The sequence below is a fragment of the Dermacentor silvarum genome, chromosome 11 (assembly GCF_013339745.2).
Source record: "Dermacentor silvarum isolate Dsil-2018 chromosome 11, BIME_Dsil_1.4, whole genome shotgun sequence".
Classification (NCBI taxonomy): domain Eukaryota; kingdom Metazoa; phylum Arthropoda; class Arachnida; order Ixodida; family Ixodidae; genus Dermacentor; species Dermacentor silvarum.
In genome coordinates this window covers 68,469,182-68,490,812 of record NC_051164.1, presented here as the reverse complement: position 1 = coordinate 68,490,812, position 21,631 = coordinate 68,469,182, and the positions used below count along the sequence as shown (strand labels likewise).

General features: G+C 45.6%; 2 protein-coding genes across 2 annotated transcripts; one reads left to right on the top strand and one right to left on the bottom strand.

Annotated features, from left to right (window-relative positions):
* Window positions 1–834: 834 nt before the first annotated feature.
* LOC119434141 (PAT complex subunit Asterix) lies at window positions 835–12,428 on the bottom strand. The gene is made up of 4 exons (XM_037701463.2): window positions 12,205–12,428; window positions 6,362–6,461; window positions 4,585–4,682; window positions 835–1,206 (listed from the first exon to the last, which is right to left on the bottom strand). The coding sequence occupies exons 1-4, from the start codon at window positions 12,255–12,257 to the stop codon at window positions 1,134–1,136; spliced, it is 324 nt and encodes a 107-aa protein (XP_037557391.1). The 5' UTR covers window positions 12,258–12,428; the 3' UTR covers window positions 835–1,133.
* A 433-nt stretch (window positions 12,429–12,861) lies between these two features.
* On the top strand, window positions 12,862–19,558 carry LOC119432990 (sialin). The gene is made up of 4 exons (XM_037700129.2): window positions 12,862–13,573; window positions 16,956–17,370; window positions 17,854–18,311; window positions 18,819–19,558. Exons 1-4 carry the CDS (start codon window positions 13,400–13,402, stop codon window positions 18,972–18,974), a joined length of 1,203 nt encoding a protein of 400 aa, XP_037556057.1. The 5' UTR covers window positions 12,862–13,399; the 3' UTR covers window positions 18,975–19,558.
* The last annotated feature ends 2,073 nt before the right edge of the window (window positions 19,559–21,631 follow it).

The following is a 21,631-nucleotide window of genomic DNA, read 5'->3' as shown; positions in this document are numbered from 1 at the left end:
ACCATATTGTCGAATTCTGCAATGGGTGTTCTGACCCAATCGGAAAGGCCGCCCCTGTGGGCCAACCGCGATCGAAGCCGTGTAGTAGTATTCAGGACCTTCAGGTCGGGACTCTAAAATGCTACAGTCGCCTTCATCGCCCAGCGATTATAGTAGAAGAGCAAACACTGTGTTCCCACGAACAAATGCAGTCACGCCAGCGGGTTTTTGCGCCCTTGAATATCCATCCGGACGGCATTCTCAAGAGACATACTGCTATGAAACTGAAACCTTTGCCGAGCCTCTTTTTGCAGCGACATGGTCTTCAAACCTGACCTAAGCACCCTAAGCAATTGTTCATACCCAAGGAGGGTGCGCGTTCGATTCGGGGGCGCATTAGAATCTAGAAAATATTGCCAACTAAATCCGCACTGTGTTTTGGCATTTTTCTGCATCTTCTTTTTTTCACCCACCAGATAATTCAGTCAGTTTTGTCAGTATCATCAGGGTTGAATTAACGGAAGTCGATCATACGAACACTGGCCTAGTTGCCAATGGTAGGTGGTGAAGCCCTACTGTGCTTCCGTGCCATGTGGAAAAGTGCTTCTAAAATGCACACTAGATCTCCTGTTCTACCAATGCTTCGTAGATGATCCCTGAGCAGGCGATAAAAGTATCCCGTATCCATGCATGGATCTGAACACCAGAACAGGCACTAACTGATAATTACATTTTAAAAATTCATAACATTCTCTTAAATATATGTCCCTTGGCAAACAGGCTGAAAAGGTTTCTGTGCTGAAGCTGAAGCAATCATCACTGTGACAGGAAAAGACGACCACGACAAGCACACCAATGCAATATGACTGTTCTTATTTTGCCTTTCTCTTTCACCTCTACACCAAAACAAATGAAGTAGCAAGATGCCTGTCTTCGTGTCAAACTTATTGGCACTTTCTCGATGTGAAACCCTGAAGTGTTTCGGAGTGTGGAAGGCCTCCTTGGCTAGACCGGTCTTTCACGCCATTCAAGCTGCATCCGAGGGCAGGTCTCTTGTGCCGGTCCTATGGCGCAGCTGCTTCGACTGGCACGGTGGCTTCTTCCTGACCGGGCAGTCAAAAAGACTGTGCGTGCAGGTGGGGCTGGCGCTGTTGTCACGATGACCACGGTAGTGTCATGGGCTGAGGGTTCTGCAGGTACGTCATGACCACGGCAGAAATTGACAACCTGCAAAGACAAAGGCCAAAGGTGATGAGACACATACTGCACGAGTATGAGAACTTGCACTATATAGAAGACTTCGTTTCCTTTGAGCTACAATGCTTATCACTACTGACGCCATTAAGTACCTTTACAGCATTCGTTAAAGGGCCCCTCACCAGGTTTGGGCATTGCAAACAAGCGCGTAGATAAAACGGCAGTGACTGTGTCTGCGAAGTATGGAATGTCTGTGGGGCGTGAAAACAGTAGAAATTTGAAACAGGTGGAAGTGTGCCCTTCCTTTTGAGAGACCCACGATCCAAGTGATAATGTCAAGGTCATACGCACAGATGCCGATACGTAACGCGCACTGTTTGCAATGTCACCGACCATGGCACATGCCTTCAATCAATCATACAATGCAGAATGCCGCATCTGGAAATGCGTTGCCCAGCAGGGAAGGAACGTCACTTGCAGACGCTAGTCAAGGCAAAAGGGGAGAGCGTCTCTGTTGGAAGTACTAATGTTCGCCTCTTGGCAGCATGGTTGGTGGACAGTTAAATTCCTTCTATCTCCTCCAATAAAGAACCAATTTGAAAAATTATATTCGTAAAATGCTCCCTAGACAGTGCCCTACAACTTCAGACATATAACCAATAACAAAAATTTGCAGGTCATGCGCATTAAGCATTGGGAGAGGGAGGCAAATGTAATGCTATGGTGTTGACTGTGACAACATGCCTTTCTCGACAATATGTTAACCCTTTGCGGTCCGAAACTTTTACCCACTTTCCGGCTGTCCCGGTCCGAAACTATTTTGCCAGTTTATAGCGCCGCGATGAAAACCACAAACTGTGGACGAAAAACTCATATGATATTTATTTTTTCTTTTGCATTCTGCCGATATATGAGCAACGTGTGATACCACTCGAAGCATTTTTCTGGGTGTAGGCCAGGGTTGTTACTGCAGGTTTTGCAGAAAAACACAGTTTCCCTCCTGCCTCCGTTTGTTTTTCGATCGCTACAAACCATCACAGTCTTTGCTATTTCCGCCTGGGAGCTAGTAGATGAATTGGCTCCTCCCATCTAGCCTTTACTCGCACTCCTTCCGTGCAGACGGGCCCCGTTTCTTGGCTCTAGCCCTCACGTCACCCACCAGCTGTTGGAAGACGTTGCGGCGGTACTGCAGGTGTCGCTGTTCTTTCTCAGCATGATTCTGCAGCTGTGTGCACCTCAAAATAAAGCTATTGACAATGGAAACCTCTAGAAGCTTTCACTAAATGCGCCACCGTAATATGCACGCACTGAAAAAGTGGTCATGCTTCAGCGAACCGCGCGAACGTGCTGCTCCGTGCGCAAGTGAGAACGCTTTGGTATCCAGAAGCCGTGCTGAACATTGTGCTGCACCCTAGTGCAAAGAGAAGTAAACTTCAACAAACAAAGTTTACTTATCCCTCAAGAGATGGCGCATCGTGTTCATTGCAAGCGAACGTGCTGTTCCACGCGCAAGTGAGAACGCTCTGGTATTCAGAAGCCGTGCTGAACATTGTGCTGCACCCTAGTGCAAAGAGAAGTAAACTTCAACAAACAAAGTTTATTTATCCCTCAAGAGATGGCGCATCGTGTTCATTGCAAGCGAACGTGCTGTTCCACGCGCAAGTGAGAACGCTCTGGTATTCAGAAGCCGTGCTGAACATTGTGCTGCACCCTAGTGCAAAGAGAAGTAAACTTCAACAAACAAAGTTTATTTATCCCTCAAGAGATGGCGCATCGTGTTCATTGCAAGCGAACGTGCTGTTCCACGCGCAAGTGAGAACGCTCTGGTATTCAGAAGCCGTGCTGAACATTGTGCTGCACCCTAGTGCAAAGAGAAGTAAACTTCAACAAACAAAGTTTACTTATCCCTCATGAGATGGCGCATCGTGTTCATTGCAAGCGAATGTGCTGTTCCACGCGCAAGTGAGAACGCTCTGGTATTCAGAAGCCGTGCTGAACATTGTGCTGCACCCTAGTGCAAAGAGAAGTAAACTTCAACAAACAAAGTTTACTTATCCCTCAAGAGATGGCGCATCGTGTTCATTGCAAGCGAACGTGCTGTTCCACGCGCAAGTGAGAACGCTCTGGTATTCAGAAGCCGTGCTGAACATTGTGCTGCACCCTAGTGCAAAGAGAAGTAAACTTCAACAAACAAAGTTTACTTATCCCTCAAGAGATGGCGCATCGTGTTCATTGCAAGTGAACGTGCTGTTCCACGCGCAAGTGAGAACGCTCTGGTATTCAGAAGCCGTGCTGAACATTGTGCTGCACCCTAGTGCAAAGAGAAGTAAACTTCAACAAACAAAGTTTATTTATCCCTCAAGAGATGGCGCGTCGTGTTCATTGCAAGCGAACGTGCTGTTCCACGCGCAATTGAGAATGCTCTGGTATTCAGAAGCCGTGCTGAACATTGTGCTGCACCCTAGTGCAAAGAGAAGTAAACTTCAACAAACAAAGTTTATTTATCCCTCAAGAGATGGCGCATCGTATATACAAATAATGCGCACGAATCGCAATGAGAAAAACCACGAAATTTAACCCCGAACACCCTTGTCGGGCAGTGCCCGACAGCGACTGCCCGACAGCGGACCGCTACGGCCGTGTTGCGTTGTCGGGCCCTGCCCGACAACGGACCGCAAAGGGTTAAGCTTGATTTATTTCAGTCCTGGGGTCATGTCCTGGGGTCATACCTACTGCTCATATGCTGATCCAATCATTTAAGTCCGAAAAAAAGCAGTTTGGATCATGACCATCTTGGGTCTTAATGCTCAGTCCCTTCCATTGTTTCAAGCACTAAATGTAATGCCTTTTCATTGACAATTAGAACACAGCTCTAATTACACATGAGAGAACTGTTCACAAATATCGCTTTCATTCTTCATACTTTCTTATATCAGGGAATAAAACACAAGGTCTGCAATGTGGCAATTTCTTATGTTCACTAGGTAAAAATGTACACAAGAAAAGAAGAACTTGCAGTGCAGGATTTATTATTTGGAACAATCTTCCTGCTGATGTTCAATATCCCAAAGTTTTTTTTTTTCTAAATATATTTTGCAACACTTCTTTATTACTTCTTTGCTACACTATAGTGTGCTAGTGTACCCACTTTATGCCTTGTCCATGTTTTCTCACAGTGTAAACAGTATTGCATGGAGCCCAACTCGCCCCTGGCTACGCACACAGATGTTTGTAATACACTTGTGTATGATCCTTTTTCCTGAAAAACAGAGGATGATGATGAACACCACCAGCAGGCAGCCCCTGAGAGCTTTCATCGCACACTGCAATTAGGTAGTCCTCACCACTGAGAACCGCAATACACCTCTGACCAGCAGGATACCAACAGTTTGGCATTGCCGCACTTACATGAAGCTGCTCAGTATCTGCTTGGTGTCGTCGTTTATCCTTGAATTGGCAAAGCTGATGCTGGAACAGTAGAGGGCGACCCAGGCACACCACTTGAGCTGGAAAAAGGAAGCAGCGTGTCACATTGGGGTACAATGCTGTCTCCTGCATCAGTCACAAGACTGCCAACCGGTTTGCGCCAACATCAAGAACCCCGATCACGAGAGAAAAAGCGATACACCGATCTCACGACACTCAAAGTGTATGTGCAAAAGCTGTGCAGGCGACATAACGACAGTAGCCCTTGCCGCTATCCTGCTGAACGTGGGCTCGAGGCAATAATGAAGGGAACGCTGAGAACAATGCCATTGCGGTTTTTACAGTTCACTTGAAGGAGGAAGTAGGGGTGCGACTCTCCTCAACCCCACCCCTCCTGTTAAATCCTTTTTATTCTCATTTCCCCGACTTTTGATCTTGAGGTCTAATCGGGTCGGCCATGGTATAAACACAGCATGTTTCTTACAACAGCTCCTCCTAAGCCCACTGAAAACTACTAATACTGGGATGCTTTGCGGCAGCTGTGGAATAGTGAAACTCATTGTGAAGACACAGCACAAGCTTGTTTTACAGCACCCCCAGTGTCCCATTACTGATTCATCAGTAACTGCAATGTGACAAACAGAAACTAAGTCAACACACAGCACGCTGCAAAAATCTAGCTTCGAACACCAAGACAAGCCTATGGTATCAGAAATTGTTGGCATAAGAACTGAAAGTTGGGCCAGTTGGTATTAAGTCATTGTTAACTGCAGCCCAACAGAAAGGAAACGGACGGAAACTAAATGAATGCACAGAGCACTTTCTTTCGGTGTTCTAAGCTTAGAGAGCACTCTGTGTGTTCACTATGTTTCTGTCCATTGTACTTCTGTCGCACTGCAGTTAATAATGCGTCAACACTTAACAGCCCAACTTTCACTTATTCTCTCCCATGATTTGAATTGTCACGTTGCCATGGCATGTACAAGAAGACACCCAAATACTGCTTAGCCTGGGCAAGCTAATGAGAAGGCACAAAGGGCCTTTGAATATTACTGTCCGCGTTTAGCGAGGTACCTACTTAACCACAGCTTTCTGTCTGCCATGCATTTTGCACCACTGGTGACAGGCAGCAAATGGGTTCAAACCGTACCAACAGGTAGAATAAGAGTTGCTTCTGCACTGATGCCGGATAGTGCTGAGCATGCTCGAAGGTACAGTTCATACATAGCAAGCAATGCTATAGAAGCTACGCAAGGCATGGTGTTGATACAGAAGTCTCACTGTGCACGTTTCGCAACGTAGTTTTTTGTTTAAAATCTGCCAACACTTTCTACGGAATAACTACATCATATATTACAACCACAAATTGCGGATGCAAGGTTACATCAAATCGCACATTATTTGTGCACATTTCATGCTTCTAGTAGGTGACATATTGTGTTTTGGTCACCTCTGTGGCTTGCTGTGGCTGCAGATGCAGAAACATGCTGCTCCACCCATTCGGTGGTAAAAAGGTTATTCTCCGCGATGCATTCCACATATTTAATTAGGTCATATTTGGTGACATAAGTGTAGAAGACAGTGTAACATGGAATTACATGACGCGCACCTACATTTTTCTTTCACATGCGACGCACTATTCTTTTTAGGCGCAAATGCGAGCGGCGGGAAATGCCTCTCTAGACGTCGAAGCGTTGCCTGCTCTGTTTGAAACCGAGTAGGGCATGTCAAAGCTTCCACTAGTATTTATCTCACTCACCTTCAGCATGAGACCGCACATGCTGAATATCATGGAGAGGACATTCATGTAATCTGGCGTGGGGTCATCTCCTGGTGTGCCAGCTGCAGGTGCCTTATACCTGCACGCCATCAATGTCCTGTCAAAGAGTAGCTGAAGCACTAGATCAAAGTGTAATACTAAATACGCTTTAACCCTATGATGGACACTAGGACATATCAGTCACACTTTTCAGGGAAACTTCACGGATTCGTAGATATAACAACTACGGTTGTACATTTTTGTGCGGCTACATTTCTGCACTTTAGCTGAACATTATTTTTTGTTAAATGCCACATTGATATAAAAAAAAGTTGAACACTTTCACAAGCTGTTTACTTAGTCTTCCTTTTCTGCAGTGTTTTATTTCTTTTGCCTTTCTAAAGCTACAACAAAGATGAATGAAATTATTTTCTGTGAAAAGTTTCTTTCTTGCGTTAGAGATACAGAAAAATTCGAAAGCCCACTGTGGACAATTCAAAAGGACAATACGAAAAATTTGAAGCCCACTTGCATCCACTCCAAATACTGCAAGATGTACAGGGTGTGTCAAAGTTTTCACACTCAAATAAAAACCCACAAATATAGTTGTATGCACTATACCAAAACACTTATGTTACTGTAATGCATTAAGCTCTACATAGCCAAATCCAAATCTACTTTCCAAAAAATCTGCATTTTGCATGAATGCATAAGCCACTTCAGAAATGCGTTACAGTGGCATAGATGTAGTGTACAACTATTTCACTTCATTTCTTTCTGATGCCCTATAAAGAGCAGCCAAATTCGAATGAGGAGTAGAGCAGACTGTGCTTTTTAACACAGACCAGACTGAATAGTCAAGCAGGTTTAAATCCGGGCTTAAGGGCTGAAGCGGACATCAAATCAGAAATTTTTCGGGCACCATTATTGCACCACCTTCACCTTGTGAGCCGGAGCGGAATCCTACTGATACGTCCACTGATGGTTCCCGAAGTGTGATTCGGCCCAAGGCAGGATCTCCTTCTTCAGGAGATCTATCAGGTCATTTGCATGGTTCATTTTGACTCTCTGTTCCAAAAATAAACAGTGGTATCTTTCCATCGAAAGCGATTGCCACGAAAAGCATCACCGATTGAGAGTGAGAAACTTTTGAGGCTATCATTCCACTGACGTGGGCTTCTTTTGAGGCTTCCTGTCAGTAGCTTATCATGTGGTGGTATAAAAAGTGCTTGATATTGAACACCAACACGTCTGTGGAGAATTCTGCGTGGGCGTGCCATGCTGCCGAAGCGTTTGAGCGGGTCCTTGCGTCTTATGATCCTGGTCTCTCTTAAGTGCTCGGTGAGTATGAGCTTTCTGAACCTTGTACTTCTGCAGCTTCTTTCTAACAATTCTTTGGACATAATGCTAATAAATTCCTGCGGTTTGGGCCATGTGAATATTTTACAAGTGATTTCTGAAGAGTGCGGGAACTTTTGCCGCACCCTCTATTTATGAAAGTTATATGCTTTCCTGATTTTTGTAATCTTAGGCATACATTCACCGACCATAAATTATTATAACACAAATAATTCGGACATGGTTGATTATTCGGATGGCTCCGTCCTGCCACTGGCCCCATACACTTACCAGGACGACCGAAATTTCGGATCCGTTGTGCGATAATTCGCACCAGTGGCGCACCGACGGAGGGGGGGGGGTTGTAACCCCCCCCTTTTTGCTTAACCACTTTGCTTTCCTTGCGCATTTGAGTACTGCAACTAAGATGTATGACGCGCAATCGTCTGCACACTCGCAAAAAGCGAATTTTTTGACACTGTCCGTGAAGAAATTGAAATTAGTGCTGTTTAGGTGGTATTGGCAAACTGTCACCCCCCCCCGGCAGTGATCCTGGGTGCGCTACTGATTCGCACGACGCGCTGTAATTTGCACAAGGGCGCCTCGAAATCGAAACTTGCGAAGCCTGTCTATCTGTAGCGACAGCACGACAACGTCCGAGATAGGGGTCGCGATTTCGTAACACTGCCTTCCGCGCGATTATGCCGCTCTTATCATCCACCGTCCATGGCCGGCTGATCCCGTTGATAACGCGGGCGGAGCGTCGCTCTGACAACTGGCGAAGCGCGATAAGCACGGAAAGGAATAGCATAAAAGGCGTACATCGCTAGGAAATCGCGTCCACGCGTATCAACGCGTAGACAAACTTGGGCCATATTCGCCGACAATCACTTTCGAAGAACTTTCACTTTCGCGATATTTCGCGTGACTATCACCGGAATCGTCAACGGGCGGCAGCGCTTCCACACTGTGATAAGATAGCATGCTTGGCACTGTGCCAAAAAATGATGTCTCTCATAGACGCCGATACGTCTTGCGAAAGATAGCGTGCTTGGCAATGTGCCAAGAATGCCGCCGTTCGTAGACGCCAATGCGTCTTGCGCTAGTCACGCGATGCTCAAGCGGAAATTAACGATCTGAGAATACTGGGCAACTTGTGGAATAAAGTCGCTTATTTTCGGGCGAATCCGTTATTTCGGGCTCCCGATTATTCGGACCTTTTTGGCGGTCCCCGTCGAGGCCAAATTACCGGTCGGCGACTGTAGCAATTTGCCACAGCCACTGCTACCAATAACAGATCATTAACCAGTTATCAACCATCATCAACTGCGCTATGAGAAATGCATGCAACCCTTCAGGCTTTCCAAGAAGCGTCTGCTTCTTCTGAGGACTTTTGTCATACTGGGCAGCAACAACATACAATGCTCAGTTCGCATATGCTCAATAAACTCAGGGAAAGCATGCAAAAAATGCAGTTGCTTTTATAGCACACTATAGTGCGCATGCCGCTTCTGACCATTTTCAGGCAGCCATGATGAAGTCGAAGTGGGCACTGAAGACACACGTCCCAACTAATGAAAATGCCCTAAGCAGATGGTACAACTTTAAGTTCCTTTTTTTCTCGTATATAATATGTTTCTCGGTTATCTGAATCGACATTTGTGCACTCCAACTGATTAATTAAGAAAACATTCGTGATGCTTTAGATATAGTGCAATCATTCTTGCTCTGTCTATCAAAGCGTTATTAATGCTGTTAAACTGTGCGTAAAGTAGGAATAGATTACATTGACATGGAGTCCGTACATTAGTGGAATGAATTCTGTTGCTCCTGGAGAATTCATTAATCAATGCTTCCAGGCCTTCAAGGTTGTTGAACAAATAGCCTTTGCACTGCAACCTGCAAGCCTCAGGCTAGCTCAATTAGTTGAGCAAATGCCACAGCCACTGTGGCAGTCAGGGATGGAAAGGCAGTCAGGGATGCTGAGTTCAATTCCCAAACCAGAACAATGTTTTATAAAGCTCAAAAGCTTTCATTCTAAAGAATTTGTATAGGTTCCCCCCCCAGCCCCTTACAGGTTTCCATGCTACTTTCAGGCAGATTCAGGCTTTTTATTGTTAGATTGCTGTATATGATTCAAATAAGTTTAAATATCCAAGCTTCTACCACATTATATGCAAAATAATTTGATTAATGGAGCATTTTACAATAACAGAGCATTCATTTGAGTCACTTCCCGCACCAATAGCACTGAATGGAGTGCCCCCTCATTCTGATGATCAGAAACAACTGACTGGATGTGATAACTGCAATCATGATTCAACAATCCACTTCTTAGTATTGTCCAGCCATATCAATTTTACAATGAACACAAAGAAAACAATGAACAGAAGTTGAACATGAGGCAACAGCCACCAGACAGCGTGAAGAAAAGATAACACAGCAGTAGAAAAGAGCATGCAAAAAAAAAATAAAAAAATCTGAAAAGTATTGCATAAACACACATGGTGCACATGGAACGATGTATGCAAGCAAGTTAGTTCAGCTTGCCGGAATCCAATTCAAATATCACCCGACATTGAAAATTTGGTCCTTTCATGACAGCTCTCAGGCAGAGATCCTCTTTCACACTTCAAGAGTAGCCTATATTTAGGGTCCTATTTTAGGTCAAACCCGGAAATTCCTCATTTTTGCAACCCGAACAAGCTTTATCGAAATCGAGTTGAACCCATTTTCTCACCGAAGTGTTCCTTCTCTTACAGAATAATAATAAATGCAGATGTTGCAAAACTAATGGGCACTGCCCCCCTTGTGAGAGGAAATGGCCAGGATATATTATATTAGTAATATCCATATATGAATATGATATATGGTTTCGTTTCGCTATACAGTCGAGCAAAACCTGGCATATACAAGATATTCAGCGCTTGCTGGCCTTGAGTGAACGAAAGCTTGTTGTTGCTTCTTTAGTTTCTGCATTTACATGAATATGACAATGGCCCATCACATGTGTCCCACACGTTGCATGCACACAAACGACGGTGATGTTCCAGGAAGTGAATGCAGTGCTGACATTACTCTGCCCGGCAAACGGTAGCTGCGACGTTAAAAGTACATTTACACAACTATGTCTGGTACAAAAAAAGAAAAAAAAAAGGTGGCATATTGGGGTAGTTCAATTTAGTCGCAAGAGAGTATAGCAAGAAGCAGTAAAACAGGACGAAAGGCCTGACAGGTCAAGTATGCACACTGATATTCTCAAAATGCATATGATAATGTATACATCAACACGGGCTTATAAGGCAAGAAAAAACACGTCACTTCTTGCGAAACGTGCCCATGTGCCCCACCATACTTTTTTTCCTTCGTTAAATAATCAAGTTCAGAGAACAAAATAAAGAAGGGATTGCCAAACATGTCTCTTTTGTTAATTTTTCTTCATGTGGTCCTTTTTTAAGGCCGACGAGGATTTGTGTAAATGAGTTCAGCCCATTAATTGCGAATTGCCATTGCCAGTGCTCGTGAGTGATTTCACTTGTGTAAACATGTTTGCGCCCAAACCAGGCCATTGCATCTGTTAATCGTTTGTGAAAGTTACCAGGAATATCCCCAATTTCGGGCTGCCAGACAGCACAAAAAAAAAAAAAACCCCGGTTCCTCCCCGGTATTCCTCTTTAAAAATAAGCCCTCAATTTTACCACCAAATTTAAAAATACAGAACTAAGAACAATGGACTCTAGTAAAATATGTGAAAAAGAGCATCTGATATTTCCTAAAGTAGCATTTGCCGGTTCAGAGGCAAAAAAAAAAAAGGCAAATGTGCCTGAAAACCGTGAGGAAAAAAATGTTGCACGTTTCAGTACGGTCTGGTAGTATGCGATGTCGCTCCCGCTAATTTTAAGGTATAACTATATAATGCAGAAATTAGACACGAAGACAGCTATCCTGAACAGCCCTCCATGCTGTTTAAGTTCAAGAGCTTTTGATGATCGATCAACTTTAAACAAAAGCTTGGACGAGTTGCACCAATTAGTTTGAAATGAAACTTCACTTCGACTACTCTTTCCACCTTACAGTGGTGATAAATATACAGGAAATACTCGCAGAGAACTTCAAGGCTACGACGTAGGAAAATGTGTTGCGAGCTGCGCTTCGGAGTACTACGTACCCGTTGACGTGGCCATACACAAGGCACAAAGCTCCTTGGATAATTTCCAGGACATAATGCAGCCCTAGGTATCGAACTAGCAACAAATACCATCTCTAGGTGTCTTCTTGAGCAAGTTTTCGATAAGTTTGCCTCCGCAACGAATCACACGCAAGTAGGAACCCTTATATTTTTTTTTCACTACTTTTTTATGGAGAAATGAGTCCCAGATTCAATTAAAGCAGCTAGCCCTTCAATTCGTCATTCAGGCAACAATTCTATCAGCCCGCTTTAAGAAAGTGTCAATGATCTCTTTCACGTGTTAAATCGCGAGGTCATGCAACTCTTAGCGGCGCACCTGTTAATCCTATCTGTCCGACGTGGATCGCTGACGTTGTTGCTGGAATGCATCGCCGAGTTTGTCCTCCGGTTCCGTTACCAAGTTGCGAACAGTAAGAAGTTCACTGCTAAGAATATAAATTAGGATATCCCCAATAGTACGGCTAGTACGGCGTCAGATGAAACTGGAACGACTGGAACAAGCGAACTACAGCGCAGCCATTGCTGACATTGCGATGATGATAATAGTTTGCGGGGCGTAACCTAGGGCGTAACGTAAATATAAATGTAGGAACAACTATGCATTGATCAATACTTTACTTGCTGTATAAAACAGCTGCGGAACTGACATGCAAATATTATATTTACTCGAACGTTTCTTAGCTTCGTGATACGGTGTGAGGTGAGCAGTGACATCAAGCTTGTCATATTTTGGACAGGGTGAAGAGTTTGTTCATTGTTATTTTTTGTATTAGCAAAGTAGGAAGCTTAAAAACTGTATGTAACCTTTTGAAGACTGCTATTAACTCTGAAGACTCTACTATTTTGCTAGTTAAGGGTAGTAAATAAAAACATGTCTTTTTGTTTCGGAGAAGCCAATGAACATGCCAATGAAAGTCAAAATTTTGGAATGGTGACGTACTCGACGTACTACGAGCCAAAAGTCAAAAGAAGCCAATTTAAAGCTGGAAAGCGGTGAGTTTTATTGCCTCCTGAGGGAATCGCAATCGCGGCCTTCACTACATTTGCGCTGCTGCGCTGCCGGCCCAGCTGCTCCGTGCTCCCTTTCAGCGACGTTCTCGCAAAGTCTCTCGAACAACCAGCCGTGACTTTTCCAGCCACAGGTCCTACGTACCGTCCCGACAGCCGTCCCTCGTCGTCGTCGTAGCCAGTGACGGGTCGCGGCTGAGTGGAGAACGAAGAAAAGTGCGTGATGTGCCTGTCACGAGCGCTGGAGCACTCTGTGTGTGGAAGTGATTTCAACGCCGCGTTAGCCGCGTTCGCGGTGTGACGATCGGCCGTTCATGAGACGTTGCTGCGTACGTGTTCGTCCACTGCGAGGAAGCAACTCGCCTGCGCTTCCCGAAGCTCCGCGATCCGCCGAATGCTTCTGTGAGTGTCGACTCCGCGCGTGTCGGCCCTTGATTTTCGGGTGCTTCGAACCGTCGTATCTTGTTTTTCTCGAGTGAGCAGTGCCCGAAAGTCCTTCAAGTATGACGCGAAAGTCGAGAACCGTCGCTCTATGCTGCCTGGCGAACTTTGTGAACGCCGCCGATCGCGTTCTCATGCCGATTGCCATCGTACCCATCAGCGAGCAGTACCACTGGAGTCTTCTCTCGCAGGGTTGGATACTCAGCGCTTTTGCCGTCGGATACATCACTAGTCAGGTAAGTCGCACGTCCAAGCCTTTTTCTAGGTACCGGAGAATGCCTGTCGATCGCCGACGCCTGCGCGGTTTATTTGCCGTACGATAGAAAGGGATCTCGACATTCCCGCGGTCGTTTATCTACTGCATCGCCACAGCGTTCTTGAGCGGTACGGCGCGTTGGCAAGGGAGACGGAGACGCGGACGACCACGTAGACGCACCGACGTCGGTGGCCGAGTTTTTTTTTTGAAAACCACTTCCTGTTGGCGCTGACGCCCCTTCGCCTTGCCATTAAGATGCGTGACTGGCATACCCGTTGACAGTCGCGACACGCTTGTTTATTCTGCCGGCGTGGAACCGTTCCGGCACTGGCGCCGGACCTGCGCGTAAAGTTGTTCCGAGTCCGCGGCTACGTCGGCGACACACTACGATGCAGGCGCCGTTTGGTTTGACATCCATTTCGAACTTAAACAGCGTCACGTTCGACGGCAATAACAGGTGAATTAAAGGCAATGGTCAAATGAACACAAGCAACCACTTCTCGGTTTAAATATATCTAGGTACAATCACAACTTTTCATCGCGATCAAGCCCGATCCGGATCGAAATTCTCGACTGCGATTGGCTCCATAGGTGCGCGAAGGAGCCAATCACGACCGAGAAATTCGATCCGGATCGGGCTTATCGCGATCAAAAGTGCGTCCTGCGACACCCGTATTACAGAACGGAAAAGAAGATAATTTCCTGCTGATAATGACGTTCTTGCGGTTATACGTGCTGTTCTTTTTTATGATAGTTTCCCTTTTATGATTTCATGTTACAGGTAACGCTGACAGTTTAATCCATGGGTGTATGTGTAGACAGAAAGCCATGTGTGTTGTATATGACATAAGCCAGCAACATAGGCCGATAGTAGGAGTGTTGCTGTCATCTATCATAGGTGACCGTAATGCACTTTGCAACGAAAATGCCTCATAATTTCTTTTAAACATCTGCTCAATGCACATGAAGTAATGGTAGAATCAAGGAGAAATATGGATATTGTGCTGCCAGGTTTTCATTGTCTTTGTGTATTCAGCTGGACAAAGAAGTATGAAGATGAGAAGTCACTAATGTGCTGGACTCCTGCTTGTACCTGTCCATCTAACCAGACCTGTAATGCTATTCTGAACACTCCAAATTCCTTCATATTGTTCAATTCGCCATCTTGATAACCAGACCTGTAATGCTATTCTGAACACTCCAAATTCCTTCATATTGTTCAATTCGCCATCTTGTTAGTTCTGATTGGCTCGTAATGGTATCCCATGATGGACATTAAAACGCTAACACGCTCAGTTTCGTTCGAGAAGAACAAGCCATCTCCCATACAGAACAGGTTTGAAAGCTCTACACTGATATACTGAAGATGCACGAATTAGTGCAGATCAAGTTCATTATGTAAGGTGCTCATTTAACGGTAACAGCAAACAAATACATTGATAATGTATGAAAACCTGCTCAAGCATTGCCTATGGTGTGTTTACTTCAGCATTCGTTTTTAAATGCATGATGTCAGCAACAGTGACGTGTTTAAGCAATTTTTCTTTTATGCCATGCAAAGTATTATACATGTGTCCTTTAAGACTAAGTTGTTGCCTTTTAGTAAGATCCTAATGGCTTGAACTGGCAAAGAATTTGATATTTTGAAGCGTTCCAATTTATCTTGCGAAAATGTCACTTCCTGCAGCTGTTCAACATCCTTTGCCCTTAATCATTTAGCTGGCAGCACATGAGTAGCTGGTATTTTTTATGATCGTCATCTGGCATTTGTGAAAAACACACACAGAAACCAATACAGCTTGGAAGAAAATGTCTGTCAATAGAGTACCCTTAAAATGCATTGCTTTACCGCGAACCTTTCTTCAATGGGAAATGTACTGTTCATCCATTTTTATGTGGAATGACGAACTTTACCCATATTTTGCCTGTTCGCACTGCATTATTTTTTCATATCTTGGTCTGCGAAGTCACGGCAGACTTGGAGAACAAAGGCTTGCTAAGACAGTTGCTCTTACACACACGTAAGGAGACCTGTGTGCTGTCCAAATGTTGCATAGAGAGATGGTGGATTGTTTCGTCCGACATCTGATCCATTCGACAACAAGTTTGATGGTGCCACTTTTCTGCTCCTAGAAGAAGGCAGTGTCCAAAAGGTTGGGGGATCAGCCACGCTCCTTTTTGGACCTCGTCAGCAGTTCACAAAACACGGCCTTGTGCTGGCTGTCACATTGAACGGCGAAGCACTGCAAACAGCCTGTGCAGTGTTCCCATTGAAAGACCGCACCTGTTGCCTCACAAATGGACGCACAAACCCTTGCATCAGCTATTAGTCTGAAAGACAGTGCATTGTCTCCATGATGTTTCTTGTATTTATAGGAAAGCATCCCTGTGTGGATATTATTAAATAAAGGCAAGTGCAGTGAAGGGCAAGTTAGTTGGAGTAGAGGCCATGATTAAGCAACAAGAGTTTGGGGTTGCTTAGATTGCTGTAGTCATGCAGTTATGTTAGAAATATTCTTGTGTTACATATGCATTCTCGCTGCATAAAAAAACAAGAAAGCATCACTATGCATCAATTATGTTGCTGCCTGCAGCTTTATGGCAGCAGTTAAGCAGAACAAAGTCAGCCATTAGTAGTGCGTGTTTTGGTTGAATTAAGTGTTGCAAGGTGGCACCACCAGTGCTGCTACTGCTGCTCGTGTTTACGTATCTGGTACTCCGTAAGTAGTTATATATATGTGGACAGGCTAAAACTCTATTTTCGGCAATGTATAGAGTCTTCTCACTGTGCAAACTTTGCAGAAACTGTGCCCTTCAATAGGAGGGCTCATTTCTCTCCTTCACAAAGGCTTACAGTGCTGAGGCAAACAATGTATGCAGTGTTGAAGTAACTGTTCGCAATCTTCCTGGACATGTGGTAGATGAAAAAACTAACTTTTCATTGTTGCTGTGCACGTGATAGAGCAGATTTATTTTTGTGCACCCACTGCACACATCTGAAAATTCCTTGGTGGCATCACTAGGTGACACTGGCCGCCACGCACTCACACTAAGGGGTGTCCAACGTCCCAGTAGCAGACCACTCGTCCCACAACCATCTGATCTGCTAAGCTAACTGAAAAGTTAACCTCCAGTTGAGCATCATACGCGACATTGTTCAGAATTAAATTTCTTTGACCGTCATCCTGGAATTCTGTCTGCAGAAGACCAGATCTGCGGGGCAAATCTGCTTGGCTTGGATGTATTGGATCAGTTTGTCCGGCGTTCTGCTGTGCACAGCCTATGAACTCGCTCCTGTGGTACCTTAATTCAACACATGTCTGAGCTTCGCATCTTTTCACCGTCTTTTTTGCACGTCACAGTTGGTGGGCTCGAGCGCACCCTCGCGCTACGGCGGCCGCACCGTCATGGCGGGCGCCGTGCTGCTCTGGTCGGCATCGACGCTCGTGACGCCCCTCGTGGCGTCGTCGCTGCCGCTGCTGCTGCTGTGCCGTGCACTGCTGGGCCTGGGCGAGGGCTTCGGGCTGCCCTGCATGTTCCACGTGGTGGGACAGGCGGCGCCAGTGCCCGAGGAGCGGACTCGTGCCGTGGCCCGCGTGCTGGCTGCGGGCGCCGCGGGACAGACGGCTGCTGCGTTGGTGTGTCCACATCTGGAGTGGCACCGAGCCTTTTACGTGCTCGGTGCGCTCGGAATCGTGTGGACGGCCGCATGGATGTTGCTTCATAGGGACGAGCCGGACGGACCCCAGTACAAGGAGCCCGCCAAGGGGAACGCAGGTACGAATAACACAGGAGGAAAATATAAAGTTGCACCAATCACCTGATTACGAGATATGGACCGAAAGATATTATGCCCCTTGGCAGGTGACTTTGCTGTACAATGTTGATCATCCTAGGCTAAGATGAGTGGTGACCAAGGTAGAATGATGGGGCCCAGTAGAGCTCCAACTTCATTCTAGTGCTCAAGCAGAGTTGTCTGCCATGCACCTTGATAGGTCTAAGCAGAAACCCTTCATTCTTGCTTGCATGTAGCCACCCGACTGGAGGACATGGGCAACAGAAACTTAAGCATTTACTATTTGTGACTGTCATACATTATAGCATACCACGCACACATTGTGCAGCTTCCAGTTTCCCGAAATGGCTTGGTGCTTGCAAAAATATGCTGCACATATGCAAAGATGTTAGTAAGGACTAGTTTCTCATAAGCGAGCATATCATTTCTGCCACCCTTTCCTTCTTTTTTTTTTGTTTTTTCAGTGTCGTCTCCACACTGGCTGGAGCTGATCAGCCACTGGCCGTTGTGGGCCATCTACATCGCCCACTTCGCCATGAACTGGTCCAGCTACACCATCATGCAGTGGCTTCCCACGTACCTCGTACGCGCCCTGTCTGCCGGGCCGGGCCACCTCAGCCTGGCGGCGCTGCCGTACGTCTGCAACTCATTGTGCGGCTTGCTGACGGCCCGAGCAGCCGAGCTGGCTGGCCGCCAGTGGAGCGTCCTAGCTGTACGCCGGCTGGCCACCTCCTGCCTTGGCCTGCTGGGGCCCGGAATAGGTCTGCTCGCATTTGCAGCTGCGGGCAACCTGGCATCGGCGCTGCTTATCGTGTCGTGTGCCATGGGCCTTCTGGCGTGCAACTCGGCGGGCCACCTGGCCAACCATGCCGACGTGGCGCCGGCTCACGCAGCTCTTACGTTCGGCGTCAGCAACACACTGGTGAGGATCTATGACCTGCAAATCTGTATGACCTTGGCAACGTGGTTGCACATTCTGCAGAGGTGGCACTGGTGCGACGGTGGCATACCGTGCAACACATATGACCGAGTTTCCGACGATGCTGACGTCACATCAAGCACACCTTACGGGGATTGATACTCTGAACAGCCCGAATTTGGTGCTCCCAACCTAGCAACACGAGAACATTGCAACTGCCCGCAAAAGGCTTACAAACATTGGGATCACAGATGAAAGTTGCTCTTTACAAGGAAAGGTGTCTGTGCTGTTGAGTTTTCTTGTCTTGTTCAGTGAATGTATTCTTGTCTTGTTCAATGAATGTGTCGACGAAACTTGTAAAATTGTCAGTTTCCGACTCTGCAACCTGGCTTGTCCTGGTGGCAAGGAAGCTCCCATGCAAAAATGGATCAGTGCCATGCATTTTTTGGTTCAAGAGCCATATGGCTAGTGCAGAATCAGAAGCTCACGAGTGCCATCTGTTTCACGCAGGCAACCATTCCCGGAATCCTGTGCGGGCCACTGACGGCAGAGCTCGTGACGCAGTCGCACGGTCGGTGGTTCCCGGTGTTTGTGCTCGCTGCTGCCGTCAACTTTGTCGGTGCCGTCGTCTACGGGAGCCAGAGCTCTGCAATCCAAGTGTTGTGATGGTGTGCCAACTGAGTTCTGCGCCAACCTGTCATTTCGCCCTAGTCTCACAAGTGCAGCAGTCCGAAACGAACCTTTGTGGCCTGATGAACTGAATATCGGGCGACTTGTGGACAGTCCAAAATTAGGGACAGTGCTCGTCTTTTGAAAACTTTGGATTCTCTACAACTACAAATGCAGCACAGGTGTTTGTTAATGCTTGCAACACCAATGGATAGATGGTACTGTATGCCCACATTGAAGTCTTAATAGAAAAAAAAATAAGGTGCAATGTTTGCAGCTGCCTTGACGACGAGTGCGTCCTACACAGTGCGTGTATATTTGGTAGCTTGAATGCTATGACGGGGACAACTTTGTTGGGCACTGTGCAGCATTCCCTGTGGTGGGTCCGGCTTGAAGGGTAGTACGAGGCTTTAGGCTTTCGTTGTATTTGTTGCACATATAAACGCAGAAGGGCTATACGGTGATTGTCATTTTTTGACTGGCTGTATTTCTACCCTGCTCGTATTGTGCTATAGGCGTGCAATTCCAATTTGATAATGTGAAAACCCATAAATGAATAGTAAAGGATTGTTCAGCGATGATCTCTTACATAATTCTGGACACTTATAAGGATGAACAGTAGTCGAAAGTAGCCAGTGCTTGTTTTCTTATGATTGTTATTCCTATAGGTCTACAGATCACTGTTTTCATGCAGATTATAGTAAATTGCCCGTTGTTGCTGCTTTATACATATCTACGAGGTGGGTGAAACAAAGAAGGCTGATTTGCTGAAATCTTGCAAGCAGAGGTCCAATACTCGGTCCCCACGTGGGATAATACTCAAACAACATTTTGATAAGTGACAGTTCACCACAACAGCTTTGGGTGGCATCGAAGCTCATAGTTCGGCGATGCTACGCTGTTGTACAGTTAATTCAGTGTCTAGGCATTGGGTAGCAGCTCCCAAGATCAGCAAGCATCTGCCAACGAAAACAGAACAGACACAATGTGGACGTTCAAATATTTCCCGTTTGTTAAGCATGCACGAATAACTGGAGCCTGTTTGTAAGGCCTTGTCCACGATTGTGCCAAGAATTTCTTGGAAGTTTTCTAGGCAAGGTAAATTTTGACACTACAGGCAACACTACTGCTGCAAGGTTTGAAAGGTTTTAGGAAACTGTGTGGCTGCTGCTCTTGCAGTTTAAACACAGTGTGTGCTTACCTGCAGCAACATTTTACAGACTGCCAGAATTGAAGGAGGATGGTCCCACTTGGACTAGCACAATCCTTTTAATGCATTAAATTTGAGCAAGAACCCAATATCAAAATGATAAATGTGATTGGCATGCACTAAAAAAAATAGGTTATGCACTATGGCAAAGTGTCCTTGCCTTCTGCAAAGGGGGTAGTATGATATGTTATTGTGAAGCCTGATCTCTATACAAGTAGCTAATGTAGACCACATAACCTTAGGTGTCTGCACTTCAGAGAGTTTGATGCCAAGATCACTGGTGGAAAATTTGGTTCTTCAGTAATCGGCCACAATCGAAATTTTTGGTGACACAGCACTGTGATTAAAATGCAGTAAATCAAAAGTCTGCATACTTGTGATCATGCAAATTGCTTAACTGCAATATTTGGGCTGCAACACCCGACATCTCTACAATATTATTGTCGAAATACACTGAAGTGGGCTTATATTTCCTACAGAGAATTTGCATTGAGAAATTAGCTCCTCGAGAATTTAGTTTGGAGCTGGGAAGACAGTTTATACCGGTGCCACTCATTAATGTCAGAGTTGATATTCAGAGTATAGCACTGCAAGTTGTTGAATGTCGTTCTATCTAAGGCTGCAGCCATATGCACACGTTTAATGACACTAAACGTCGCTATGGCAATAGCTGCAGCGAATGCAGCAAGTTTGGCAATCTTAATATAGTCAAAAAAATATATACAGCAGGTTAAAGTTCAGGAAGTAACACTGAAAACATTAAGGATATCTTATGTAGAATTATTTCAGCTTACTGTAGAAAAAGTGTATCTTCCTATAGCCGCCGTAGCAGCCAACTCTGGAAGCCAGAGTACGCATTGCACGGTCGAATGAGTTGTTAGAACAGACCGGTGCCTCAAATGGCATTTTGATACCGTTATGTCTGTGCTTCATCGCGTGACTGGCATGAAACTTGAGGCATTAATCGGTTAACGTAATTTTTTTGTGCCCGTGTGGCACGACTATTATTGCATTACTCTCATAATGGCTTGGCTGCTTTACTGTGGGTGCACAGACAACATGAGCTGCTTTCGTGCCACACGCATGCATTCGTCATCACTCTTGGTAACGAAGCTGTGACACAAGATGTTTGAGCATCACCAGAAGACTTCTGTGGCCACCTGGTGTGTGCAAACACGTTTTTGTCCGATGGCTGCCGGTTGCAAGTACATTTCAGTGACAAGTGACCGGCACTCTGTGAAGAACAAGGACCGATGACTTGAGACTTCTTGAGCTAGCACAGACTTGACCAGTGATACTGTGCGTCAGGCTGGTTACAGCTCCGCACAGTGGTGATAAAACTTGCGGGTCCAAGTCGTCTGGACTGATGTAATCTCAATTGTGGCATTTTCTTGATGAATTCTCTTTGGCTAGTGGTTCGTGTTTGTGTGCAGTGCTAGCGTTG

Excerpts from the sequence above, each read along its gene's own strand:
- LOC119432990 (XM_037700129.2), top strand. The coding sequence starts at position 13,400 with ATGACGCGAAAGTCGAGAACCGTCGCTCTATGCTGCCTGGCGAACTTT. Across the intron at positions 17,371-17,853 it reads GCCCGCCAAGGGGAACGCAG|TGTCGTCTCCACACTGGCTG; the intron begins GTACGAATAACA and ends TTGTTTTTTCAG. Across the intron at positions 18,312-18,818 it reads TCGGCGTCAGCAACACACTG|GCAACCATTCCCGGAATCCT; the intron begins GTGAGGATCTAT and ends TGTTTCACGCAG.
- LOC119434141 (XM_037701463.2), bottom strand. The coding sequence starts at position 12,257 with ATGCATTCCAGCAACAACGTCAGCGATCCACGTCGGACAGATAGGATT. Across the intron at positions 4,683-6,361 it reads TGTGCGGTCTCATGCTGAAG|CTCAAGTGGTGTGCCTGGGT; the intron begins GTGAGTGAGATA and ends TCCTTTTTCCAG. Across the intron at positions 1,207-4,584 it reads CAGATACTGAGCAGCTTCAT|GTTGTCAATTTCTGCCGTGG; the intron begins GTAAGTGCGGCA and ends TTGTCTTTGCAG.